Source organism: Portunus trituberculatus, chromosome 35, assembly GCF_017591435.1.
Source record: "Portunus trituberculatus isolate SZX2019 chromosome 35, ASM1759143v1, whole genome shotgun sequence".
Lineage (NCBI taxonomy): Eukaryota > Metazoa > Arthropoda > Malacostraca > Decapoda > Portunidae > Portunus > Portunus trituberculatus.
The window spans coordinates 677,604-690,623 of NC_059289.1; the positions used below are offsets into that span (position 1 = coordinate 677,604).

Below are 13,020 nucleotides of genomic sequence, written 5' to 3' on the forward strand. Positions count from 1 at the left end.
GAGGAGATAGGAAAAGGAGATACATAAAGGAGATGGAAAAGGAGATAAAAAAGATAAAAAAAGGAGATAAAAAGAGATAGAAAAAGATAAAAAATAAAAGGAAATAGAAAAGATAAAAAGAAGATAGAAAAAGGAGACAGATAAAGGAAATAATAAAAGAAGATTAAAAAAGGACAAAAAAAAACGAAATAGGAGAAAGAAAAAAAGAGACAGGACAAGGAGAAAAAATAAAAATAGAAAATGAAGAAAAAAAAAGGCCAGGAAAAGTTTTAAGTGGAGGAAAAGAGGTAAAGATGTTGAGATGAAAGACATGACTGAAAAAAAAAAGATTGTGAAGATGTGATACGATGGAAGGTAAGCAAAAGAAAAAGTGGCAAAAGAAATGTGCAAATAAGAAACAGAGAAGTAGGGAAGACGAAAATGAAAAAAAATACCTGAATTGAAGGAAGCAAAGAAGGAAGAAAGAAGGAAGAAAGAACACTGGACTGAGGAAAGAACGAAGAGAGGAAAACACAAAAATAAGATGAATAAAAGGGAAGACAAGGAAGAAACAAGTAAACAGCTCTTATTCCTTTGTTTCACGACGAAGAAGAGAAGAGGAAAGAGGAAAGAGGAAGAGGACGAAGACAAAGAGGAAGAACAAAACATATAAGAAAGAGAAACATACGTATAAATAAAAGAACGAGAAACACACACACACACACACACACACACACACACACACACACACACACACACACACACACACACACACACACCGGCCATCAAACACGTGTTCTACAATCCCCTTCTCTCAACCGGCAATGTGCAGCCACGCCCTTCCAGCTCCCATGAATCTTTCCCTCCTCATTTGGATCTATAAACACACACAGACTTCCTTCCTTCCACCTCACCTGTGCTTTACCCTTCCTTTACCTGCTCTTCCCCTTTTCCCTTCCCTGTACACCTGGCAAAACAACACCTCTTCGCTTCCTCCCCTGTACAATACCTAGAAGGATCACCTGTCTTTAATTACAAGACCACACCTTCCTCTCCTCTTCCTCCTCTTTCTTCCAGGTAACTCCACAATGCCGATACAAAGCGGAGATGAATATATATACCTTTACTGTTGGTTTTCTTATATCTCTAAGCTAATACACACATTTATATATATTTCAGGTGTTTTCTCGACTCTAATTTAAGACGATAACAATAGGAAATGAAAAATAATCGCTGTGATATTGTTTTCGCCCCCAAACGATGGAAATTCTTTAAAGACAAGTAGATAAATGATCTAATAAAAACAACACACGAGTAGAAGCTCAGACCTAGTAGAGCAACAATGGCTAGTCAAGGTGGTGGTTATGCCAGTATTCTGAAACGCTTTGCTCTCTCACCATCACTGCTTTCCCAAGGTTCCAGTAGAGGTCATATGTTTTTTTAAGCGTATTTTTAAGGTTCTGGTGATAGATTGGCAAGATTTCTAGTTTACTAAAAGGAGAAACTGTCTTGTAATCCCGGCTAGTTGTCTATGTGGCTTGCAATATCATCGTAGTGAGAAGGGAAGGCGTTTCTGAATAAAGTCGTAAGTAAGGTGGCTGTCTGTGTCTTGACGGGCCTTGTGTTGTAAGTCTTGTCACGTCCCCAGGTGAGGCTACGCGTGGCCCTCCCCGAGACACTCTGGGAGCACAGCCGCGGCACACCCTCCCTGCACACTCGCTTCCAGGACACTGAGGGGAGGAGAGGGGGAACACGCCACTCCTATCACCACCACGACCATCACCACCCTGCGCAGTGATGCCACACACGGGCGTAGGATCCTTAGCCTCCTCTTCCTCCTCCTCCTCCTCCCCCTCCTCCTCCTCCTCCTCCTCCTCCTCCTCCTCCTCCTCCTCCTCCTCCTTCTTCTGTCAGTCCGCCGTCCGCCCACAGTCCTAACAGTCAGACCAATTAATTTTACGCTCTTCCCGCTTCACACACACACACACACACACACACACACACACACACACACACACACACACACACACACACACACACATACACAGCAATAACATAACTACCTTGAGTACCAGTATCGCCTCAACAGGGAACGGCCTTGTAAGTGACGTAATGATCTGAGGGAAGTGGAATAGGAGGAGGAGGAGGAGGAGATGAAAAAGGAGGAGGAAGAGATGGAGAAGGAGAAGGCAAGGACGAGGACAAGGAGGATGAAAGGAGTCACAAGGAAAGAAGGTTTGCTCATTTCACACCTTCTGACAACATTGCATCTGCGCTAAGGGGGTCTCATCTCCCCCTTCCCCCCACACACACACACATCCTCACTAAAAAAAAAAAAATAAATAAAAGTAAAATAAAATAAAATCGTAAGATATTAAGGTACATTTTCTTCAATTTTCTCTTTTCTTTCTTTTCTTTTCCTTACTTTAATTAACTCCATTATCGTTTCCCACCCTTGTCTGAGAACCGAAAGAGGGAACTGAGGAAAGAACGAAGGAGGAAAATGAAGGAAAAAATAGATATAGGCATGTGAAGATAGAATGTTGAGGAAATGGATGGAAAATCGGGAGATACACTTGTGAAGAAACGAAGGTGGAAAATGCAGGAAAATGAAGAAATACACATGTGAAGAGAGAGTGTGGAGGAAATGGAAGGATAAAAGCGAGGGGGGAGATAGTAATGAAAGAAAATGGGATATTGGATGAAATACGTTTGGGAAGATTAGATGAGAAATGAAAGGAAGAAAAATGAGAGAGAGAGAGAGAGAGAGAGAGAGAGAGAGAGAGAGAGAGAGAGAGAGAGAGAGAGAGAGAGAGAGAGAGAGAGAGAGAGAGAGAGAGAGAAGGATCAGTGTACGGAGGAGGATGTGGTGAAAAAGTGATGATAAAATGAAGGAATGGAAGGAAAAAAAATATTAGTAGGGAAAAAAAAATCTAACGAACGAATGGAGAACAAAATGGCAAAAACTACAAAAAAAAGTTAAAAATGAAGAAAAAAGTCATAGAAAACGAAAGAAGAATAATAGAAATAGAAAATAAGAGAAACAAACTAAAAAATGAAAGAAAATAAGGGATTAAGGAAAATTTTAAAGGTACTAAAGGATTGAAAAGAAATGAACTGAAAAAAAAACGAAAATAAAATAAAAAAAAGAGGAAAAGAAAATATATGAAAAAAAGATGAAGTAAGTTAAAATTGAAATGCATAAAAAATAGAAAGAAAAGGAAAAAGAAGAAGAGAAGCTAATGATGGATAGATATAGAAGGTAGACGAGGGGAAGAGGATGAAGGGATAAAGAACAGCTGGGTAGAAAGGATACAGTAGGTAACAAGGGAATACGAAAGGAAATTGATAATAAGAGGGGAGGAGGGGAGAGGGAGAGAGATGAAAAGGGGAAGAGGAGATGGAGGGGGGAGGGGGTGAAAGGAGAAAGAGGCGAGAATGACATATACGGTACATCTCTCTCTCTCTCTCTCTCTCTCTCTCTCTCTCTCTCTCTCTCTCTCTCTGTCTTCACACTGTCTTCTTCCTCCATGCTTCGTTCTTTTCTTCCATTTATTTCTTCCAAAGTTTAATAGAATGAGAAATAGTTTAGAAAAAAAATGTTAATTGCTTTATTCAAATGCGAGGGTTCTATTGCAGCATATTTGTGTGTTTCAAGAGGCGCAAACTGCAATATATTTTTCTTCTTTAACTTCTATTCAAGTAAAATCAATCTACTTTTACGTTATTGATGTAAAAACTCGTACCTTTAACCCCTTCAGTACCATGACGTGTTTTCATATTCACTCTACTTACTGTTTGGTGGTTTGATACAGCTTCAGAAACTTATGTAGGGATCAAACTAGTGAAGACTTTAGCCACTAATCTTCTGACCTCCATAGGCTCTTACTAATGTAAATAAAATCGTCTAATATCACTCAAAACACGAGGTAAAAATGCGTCCCAGTACTGAAAGGGTTAATAGTAATGATAATGACGATAATAATAATGAATTTGCTTATGAAAGGAAGAGTTCACTGATTATAACGATAATGATTACAATATCGATGACTTTCTGCATTAATAACCAGGGCGATAATAAATTTCTAATCGTAACTAAGAAAACATTTACACTAATTATAATAAAACACCACGACTGGAAGAAAAAAATTACAATATACGCACAGAGGAAACATTTTTTTCCTATCAAATTCAAAACAGGCGAGCAAACCTGATTTTTTTAAAAGGAAAAAAAAAAACATTACCTGCAAATTAATTCCTTCAGTTCCAGATACAGAATGAAAAAAAATGAGAGAGAGAGAGAGAGAGAGAGAGAGAGAGAGAGAGAGAGAGAGAGAGAGAGAGAGAGAGAGAATATTTTCACCCCAATGCTGAAATATTTTACGGTAACGACACACGAGAATATTGGAGCCTCGTTTTCTTTTTCGTTTTAATGACAGACTGCAGTAATTCTTCCCTTAGCCAGGTCACATCACCAAGGAGACGGATCAAAGAGCAGATTACACAATGAAACATCCCTACCCACTATTTCAAGCCACTGGTAAAGCAAAAACAAGAAAATAAATAGATGTTGATGATGAAAACGGTGTAATATAAGCTGTAGTAAGGAAAAAAAAAGGAAGAAATAAAATAGTGATGTTAATTGGATTTACAAGGTGCCTGTCTGTCTGTGTTTGTTTGTCTGTCTGTTTGGTGATGATCTTTTGACCTTGAGCTAGTGCATGCTAATTGGCGGTGTGTGTGTGTGTGTGTGTGTGTGTGTGTGTGTGTGTGTGTGTGTGTGTGTGTGTGTGTGTGTGTGTGTGTGTGTGTGTGTGTGTGTGTGTGTGTGTGTGTGTGCTAGAGGTCAGAATACACAAAGAGAAGGTGAAAGATACTATTTAGCACACGCACGCACACTGACACACACACACACACACACACACACACACACACACACACACCTTCCTCATAATCGATATCCAGTTCATTGCCAAGGACGTAAAGTTTTGTCTCACATAAGCCACTCCGTCCTTCCTTCCTTCCTTTCTCTCCTTCCATCCTCCTTTCTTTCATACTTCTTTCCACCTTCTATCCTTCTACCCTTTCTTCTATCCAGCTTTCTCATCTTGCTTTAAATTTCTTCCATCATTCTCTCCTATCCTTCGTTTCTCCTATTCATTCATTCATTACATCTTTCAAATATTCGACTACTATAACTGCTAAACCTTAAAAAAAAAAAAAGTGGATATGAGCAAGTTCAGAGTACAATTTCTATTTCCACCACTGACAACAGAAGGAATCATCGTGTAGTGCAATAATAATAAATGTCCTTAGTGTTAATATTCCTCAGTAAAATCGTAGAGTCGTTTAAAAAGGGAGTAAGAAGTTTCATATTATCATTAGCATTTGAAAGGAGTAGTTTTAGAGTAAGCAAGGGACACTTCAAGGCCTTTAGAGATCTAAGCAGCTGTATTTTCGCTGCCTAAAGAATTTGAAGCCTTAACAGTAAAATATACCAATTCAGTACCAGAACGCGTTTTCATATTCATTCTGTTTACTATTTGGTGATTTTATACAGCTTCAGATACTTATGTGGGGATTACAATAGTGAAGACTCTAGCCATTAATCTTCTGACCTCCATAGAACCTTCCTAATGTATATAAAATCGCCTAATCACACCAGGACGCGTTTTCATATTCATTTTGCTTACTATTTGGTGATTTTATACAGCTTGAAATAATTATGTGGGGATTAAAATAGTGAAGACTAGCAATTAATCATCTGATCTCCATAGAACTTTCCTAATGTATATAAAAGCGTCTAATCATACCCAAAAATGGAGGTAAAACATGCGTCAAAGTACTCAGGAGGTTAAACTATAAAAGTGATATTCTCATACACTTACTCTAAATCCCATCATATGAGTGTCAGGAGTTTAAAATATTGAATTGAAATTTAAAGACCATTCCAAACCAGTACCTTGTGAGAAAATGACAATATTGAGAGGAAAACTAAAGGAAAAAAATTACTATCCTCTTCAATACTGGGACATTTTTACCTTGAGATTTGCACACGATCAGACCATTTTTATTGACATTAGGAAGGGTCTATGGAGGTCAGAAGATTAATGGCCACAGTCTTCTTTACTTTAATCCCCGACATAAGTTTCTGAAGCTGTAGGAAATCAGCAGGAAATAAGCAGAGTGAATATGGAAACGCGTCAAGGTACTGAATGGGTTAACTAATTGATAGAATGGTTGATTTTTAAGCCGTAGAATCATTATTATATTGGATTTAGTAAGTCAGGAGTGAATAATGTAATAATGTGTGTGTGTGTGTGTGTGTGTGTGTGTGTGTGTGTGTGTGTGTGTGTGTGTGTGTGTGTACGAGTGTATTGAGAGGAAGACACATTCATGACCTTCTAAAGAGACAAGTATGATAAAGGTTAAGCACGGTGACGTCACACACACACACACACACACACACACACACACACACACACACACACACACACACACACACACACACACACTGACGCTTGTGATGAAAACATACACAGAAAACACGCACAGAAAAACATGGTACACTATTTTTGTCCCTTTAAAACTTTAAGAGGGAATAAACTGGAATGAAAGCAAACAACAATACAAGTTTGCTTTTAAAAGTTATGGATCCATCAACACACACACACACACACACACACACACACACACACACACACACACACACACACACACACACCTTCGCACTCTTGCTAGGAATCCATAAATCTTAAACTCGTGGATCCAGGGAGTCAGAGAGGCGGAAAAACGGTGCCGTGTGTGGCGATGAGAGTGTGAGCGGGTGACTTATTGCCTCCGATCCCTTCCTTTATGATTCTCGGCAAAGGAAATGAGATTCTTTCATTCAGGATTCTGTGTCGTATCTTCAGTTGCTTTTAGGTGTTACAATTATCATATAGTTCCCAATTCGCTAGATATGATGTTCTCTCTGTACATCTATGTTTCCATTTACATTTCACAACATTTCAATACCTTTTTGTTATTTTGTATCTAATATTTTTTTTCAACTCATTCAAATCATTGTAATTTGCTACTACAAAATATTTTTGATTAAAGTTGTTTTTTCCCCGACTCTACTATTTCTATCAAATCATAATTAAAATTATAAATCTAAAACTTCATAACCTAACTTTTATCTTCTAATTATTGCTGAATGAATTTCTTATAATTTCAAAGACAATTATTTCTATTCTACATTCACTAAATTTTCTTTCCTCTATTGGGTCGTATTTTTAATCCAATTCGAAGTACAGATAGTTTAACTGTACATCCCACGGTCAGGGACACACACAGGTGCGCCGAGCCGAGGTGGGAACACAGGGAGGGGGTGTGTGGGAGGCGAGGACTGGGACACATGCAGATCTAAGTGCACAGACACGACACACCACTACGCTACACACGCTACACCCTAATGTATGGTGAATGAGTCATGGTGAGGTATTCCAGCACACCAGTGAGCAGGGTGAACCAAAAAAAGTGATGGTGCTGCATTGGTTTAGGTTTAGTATATACACATACACAAAATTTTGAGAGATGGAAGTATAAATGATAAAATGTTAAGGTGAATCATCCAGCTAATATATTTTTCACTAATTAAAACATAAAAAAAAGTATTGTTTAATGTATAGTATATATTATAAGCAGAGGCAATTCCCAGCAGAGTAATAATAGTTCAAAAAATATATATATATGTATAAAAAAAGAAACAATATATTACAACAAGCCAAGAAGAAGCGACTATGTGAACATTAGATACAAAAAAAAAAAATAAAGATTCCAATAGTAATAATAATAATAATAATAATAATAATAATAATAATAATAATAATAATAATAATAATGTGACGCCAGAAGAGAAGACAAAAAAAAAAAAAAACTAAATATCTTTTTTTGTTTACGTCAAAGAAGCTTCTTGTTTACGTAAAGAATAAACAAGAATAACGACGACCTGTAAGCAACGACTTTATAAGGACGACTTTATGAAGAAGACTTACCAGTTCCTGTGAGGAGTCCTGCGGGAGGGGAAGAAGAAGGAGTAAGAGGAGCAGGAGGAGGCGGAGAAGAGGAAGGGATAAAGAGAGAGTCAGGGAAGGGAAGATGTAAACAAAATTGAGACCTGAGATATGTAGTGACAATTATTAAGAACACTATACATGGATTAAATAACTGTGAGAGGAAGGGAGATGGGAAAGGTAAAGGAAATGTCTTAAAGGAGGAAAGGGATTGTGGGAAGAGAGATAACAATGGAAAATACAAGAATAATAAAAAAAAATGACAGAAATAAACTTAACACAAAGAACACCACCTGGTAGATAAATGAATGAGTGAATGAATAAAGCAAAACAAAACAAAAAACTGCAAAAATATCAAATAAAAAAAATAAATAAAAAAAACCGCGAACACACAAAAACGAAACGAAAATCAGGAAAATAATAACAATGAAAATAAGCAAAAAAAAAAAAAAAAAGCATGGGAAATCAAATAAAAGGAGAAGGAATGGACAACGGAAAATAAGAAGAAAAGAAAAAAAATTAAACATTCACAAAATCAACAAATAATTAAAGAACAATCTGAGGGTAAGGAAAAAAAAAAAAAAAATGGAAATTGGTGGTGGGAAAGAAAACAAAGGAAAAACAAAAGATGGACATTATAAAGACGGTTCAAGGGTATGGAAAAATGAGGAAGGGTCATGGTGGGATGGAAAACAAGGGAAAAAAAGGAAGATGCACATTAAAAGAAAAAAAATTGAGAAGGAAAAACAAGGAAAAAAAAAAGATGGACATTAAAAGGACAGTTTGGGGATAGGAAAACAATCAAAGTGGTGGTGATGGGGAAGGAAAACAAAGGAAACAATATGGACATAAAAAAAAAAAAACCTTAACGATATGGAAAAGAAATAAGGTAGGATGATGATGGGAAGGAAAACAAGGGAAAAAAAAACTCTGAGGATAGGAAAAAAAAAATAAAAAGTGGTGGTTGGGAAAAAAACAAAGGAAAAAAGAAGATGGACACGTCAAAACTCACCTCATTATCATACTCTGTGATCTCCTCCTCCTCGTCAGTGGGGAAGGCGGGGGTGTGGGGGGGTGAGGTGAGGGGCAGGGGTGGCACTTCCGACTCGCTCGACAAAACGGACCCAGAATGCTGTAGGGAGAGAAGTGAGAGAGTAGAAGTGAGAGAGTGGGAGTGAGAGAGTGGGTGTGAGAGAGTGGGACTGTGAGAGGGAGTGAGTGTGAGGGCAAGTGTTGATGGAGTATCGCTAAGTGGAGTGGTTTGGTGTGTTTGATGTGGAGTGGAAGGTTAGGAGGGGATGATGTGGATGAATTGACTGCAGTGGTGGTGGTGGTGGTGGTGGTGGTGATGTAAAATGCCAGTATGTGTGTATGTGGAAGAAATTACATGGAGGTGTAGAGTATATAAGTGGCTTTGATAGTGGAGAGAAAGATGGAGATTTTTTTTTTTCAAATGCAATGGAAATTTGATAGTTTGGTGGATGAACTGATATTATAGAACATTTAAAATGGATTAAGAGTGGACCAGTATCAGCTTAGGTGGATCATTGAGCTGGCAAAATGTGAAGGACTTAAAATGTAGAAGAAGGATTAATCTCTTCAGTACCAAGACGTATTTTTATATTCATTTTGCTTACTATTTGGTGATTATATACAACTTCAGAAACTTATGTGTGGATTAAAACAGTGAAGACTTTGGCCATTAATCTTCTGACCTCCATAGACCTCACCTAATGCAAATAAAATCGTCTAATGACACCCAAAACTAATGGTAAAAATGCGTTCTAATAGTAAAGGGGTTAAACTTGAGTGAAGGAAATTAGATTATAAAGATAAACAAGATATACAGTGATTTTAGTAAATAATGATGATATAATGAGGTAAAATAGTGGTGATTTACGCGAAGGAAAAGGTAATAGACTGTGTATGGTTTAAGTGAAGCTCGACACTATACATTTCAAGGATGTAGTGGAAATTTGATAGTTTTAGTGAAAAGTTATGATACAAAATTACGTAAAGCGATATATTTAGTTCATTTGTATTGCGTTAAATGGCAAAAATGTACGGTTAGTAAAAGATAAGGTAAGGTAGTTCATCTCCATCTCTCTTGCTAGCCAATGTTGTTTTTAATACAAATATTTCCCACAAACAAGACAAAAATGTTTAGTCACCCATTGAAGTGCCACGTTTTCTATTTCAACTCCATCACAAGGGGGACCAACACATTCATCAATAAGCAGGAACACTAGTACAGTTCCCTCTTATCAAAATCTTTCTCTTTAAATAAAAATGCTCAAAATAACAAGACTAGACAAGAATATTTAGTCACCCATTTAAATAAAACATCTTTGATATACAACAGGGACAATTACCACAATCAGCAATAAGCAACACAGAGTAGGCTAACTCACCCTGTGGCCGCTGTACATTTGTTCCTCGGAGAAGTCGTCGAGGTCATTGTCGTAGTCCGGAAGGTCGTCCTCGCTGGCCTCGCCCCTGTTGAGCTCCTGGTCGTCCTCGAGGGAGCGGTCCAGCAGCTGACTGTCCGTGTCCCGGGGCGTTCCCAGCTCCCCGAGGATGGCGTCCAGCTGGGGAGAGACGCACGGGAGTTAATCAAGAGAGGGGTGTTAGGAGCAGCGGAGATAAATGTGTTGTTTGTTGTGTGGGCGTTTTACTAGTTGGTCTGGAGGATGCACGCATACACGCACACGCACAAGCACACACACACACACACACACACACACACACACACACACACACACACACACACACACACACACACACACACACACACACAGTTTTAAAGAAAAAATGGATAAGCGTAGATATGGAGACGGGGCCACACGACCATAAAGCCCAGGCCCTATAAAACCACAACTAGGTAAATACACACACACACACACACACACACACACACACACACACACACACACACACACACACACACACACATAAATAATAGTTGTATTTTGCGTTATATTTATGCGCGTAAGGGAAAACTAGTCGGCATTTAGATGAGGGGAGAAGTTGCACGCGTCAACACACAGACAGACAGACAGACACACACACACACACACACACACACACACACACACACACACACACACACACACACACACACACATACACACACAATATCCCAATCTCATTTATAATATGGTTGAAAGGTCGAGGGTATTTATAGAACAAAGAGAAACACACACACACACACACACACACACACACACACACACACACACACACACACACACACACACATAGTATTACTATTCTATATAATGTATACGTTAGAGCAGCAAGGCAAGGTAGGCGAGGCATGGAAAGTGTATATATGTAGGTGTGCGGACTGGTGAACACAAATGAATATCAGAGCTGGGTGGTGCGGCGCCGGAGAGGTAAAGCCGAGAGTGAGAGGCACAGAGACACACGCCACGCTGCCCTTTACTTTGGCCGGGACCTCTGTGTTTTTAGAATGTACTAGAATTTTCCGTGGCTGAGGACGAGGCCTGTAACTCACTGGCGCTTATCATGTGTCTTAATTAGGGAGAGATGAAGCATAGAGGCGATTTATTGCTATATATTCCACCTACAGATGCAAACAAATTCTCCTTAAAATTTACACCAAAACTCAACACAATAATTTTTCTTCACACAGTACACGATAAAGGTGAAAAATAAAGACAATTTCACCTGTCGATCCAAGACTGACTGATATTGAAGGTGCAGCAGTTCGCCTTTATTAACATTCAGCGGGGAAGCATTTACAAGTCACCAAGTATGGCAGGGATGAGGGTGTTGGGAGGCAAGGCAAGGCAAGGCACCGTCCCCCGCTCCCTGGCCGTGACCCTCGCCTTGCCCGGGGACATCTGAACTCCACAACCACGAGGGAGAACAAACACACTGGTTCTCATACACACAGGTACATGAATGACGATCAGTAATGCGGATTGAGGAAACAGCGGCACTAATAAGAATACAAGAAAAATATAGGAAAAATCAAATAAAATCGACAGAAAGTGGGAAGGAAAATTGAGAACAGGAAAATTACCAAGAAAATATGAAAAAGGGTGGAGTAATACGAAGTTTGACGCCAGGGGGGAACTAAAAGCGGGGAAAAATATGATATAATTATTCTCAATTAGCTAGCGGGCAGTGCCGGCCACGAATAGCGGGGATCAATGGTGGTGGCCCCGCGACGCCCGCCAGAGAGGGGGGTTGTGAGAGGCATGTTGGGGTCTCGGAGGGGACTGTGGGAGGCCTGTTCAGAGCTGGGAGGGAGATGTGGGGGCCTGTTCTGGGCTGGGAGGGAGATGTGGAGGGCCTGTTGGGGGCTGGAAGGGAGATGTTGGGGGGCCTGTTGGGAGCTGGGAAGGGGATGTGGGGGTCTATTGGGGGTCTGGGAGGGAGATGTGGGGACTGGGAGGTCATTATTGTTTCGAGGCATGGAGTGTTTTGCGTCTCTTGTCTCGCCAAAGTGCAAAGTCTACTTAACCAGGCGGAAAAAAATAAGAAATACGATAAAGACTGATTCATGACAACTACCAGGCAAGATTCTTCTGACGTTAGTGCACGTGTATATTTGTCGAATGTTATGCATTTCACCAAACTCCATCTAATCAGGTGAAAATATGACACGGTAAAAATTCCGATTCACTGCAAATGCTAAGCTAAAGTAAGACTGTTCCTGAGAATGCATACACTTTTTATGTAATTTTACGTATTTCACTGAAGTCAACATAAATGGGAGGAAAATATAAAAGAAAGATGAATAAACACGATACAGATACTAGACAATAAAAAAAAAAAAAAAAAAAAAAAAAAAACGAAATATATCGATGCAATTCCAAAGTCAAGTACATTATTCCACCAAAATTTAATTAACAAAGAGAGAGAGAGAAAAAAAACACGAAAAACGACGATTCTCTATAAAACATCCAGGTAAAATAAAACAGAAACGAGATAACATAAATCCCTATCAAATTCA

At 39.0% G+C, this 13,020-nt stretch overlaps 1 protein-coding gene and 1 long non-coding RNA gene across 3 annotated transcripts in view; both read right to left on the minus strand.

Annotated features, from left to right (window-relative positions):
- The window catches only part of LOC123513004, a 14,044-nt gene extending 12,270 nt beyond the window's left edge, over positions 1–1,774 (minus strand). Inside the window, exon 1 of the long non-coding RNA XR_006677235.1 lies at positions 1,377–1,774. This is a non-coding gene — a long non-coding RNA (uncharacterized LOC123513004). The remainder of the gene's footprint in view (positions 1–1,376) is intronic.
- Positions 1–13,020, minus strand: part of LOC123512999 (multiple PDZ domain protein-like) — a 945,060-nt gene that overhangs the window by 232,554 nt on the left and 699,486 nt on the right. For both annotated transcript variants that reach the window (XM_045269789.1, XM_045269790.1), the window contains 3 exons: positions 10,448–10,624; positions 9,049–9,168; positions 8,019–8,036 (listed from right to left, as the gene is read on the minus strand). In XM_045269789.1, coding sequence (XP_045125724.1) covers positions 8,019–8,036; positions 9,049–9,168; positions 10,448–10,624 — 315 coding nt within the window. The remainder of the gene's footprint in view (positions 1–8,018; positions 8,037–9,048; positions 9,169–10,447; positions 10,625–13,020) is intronic.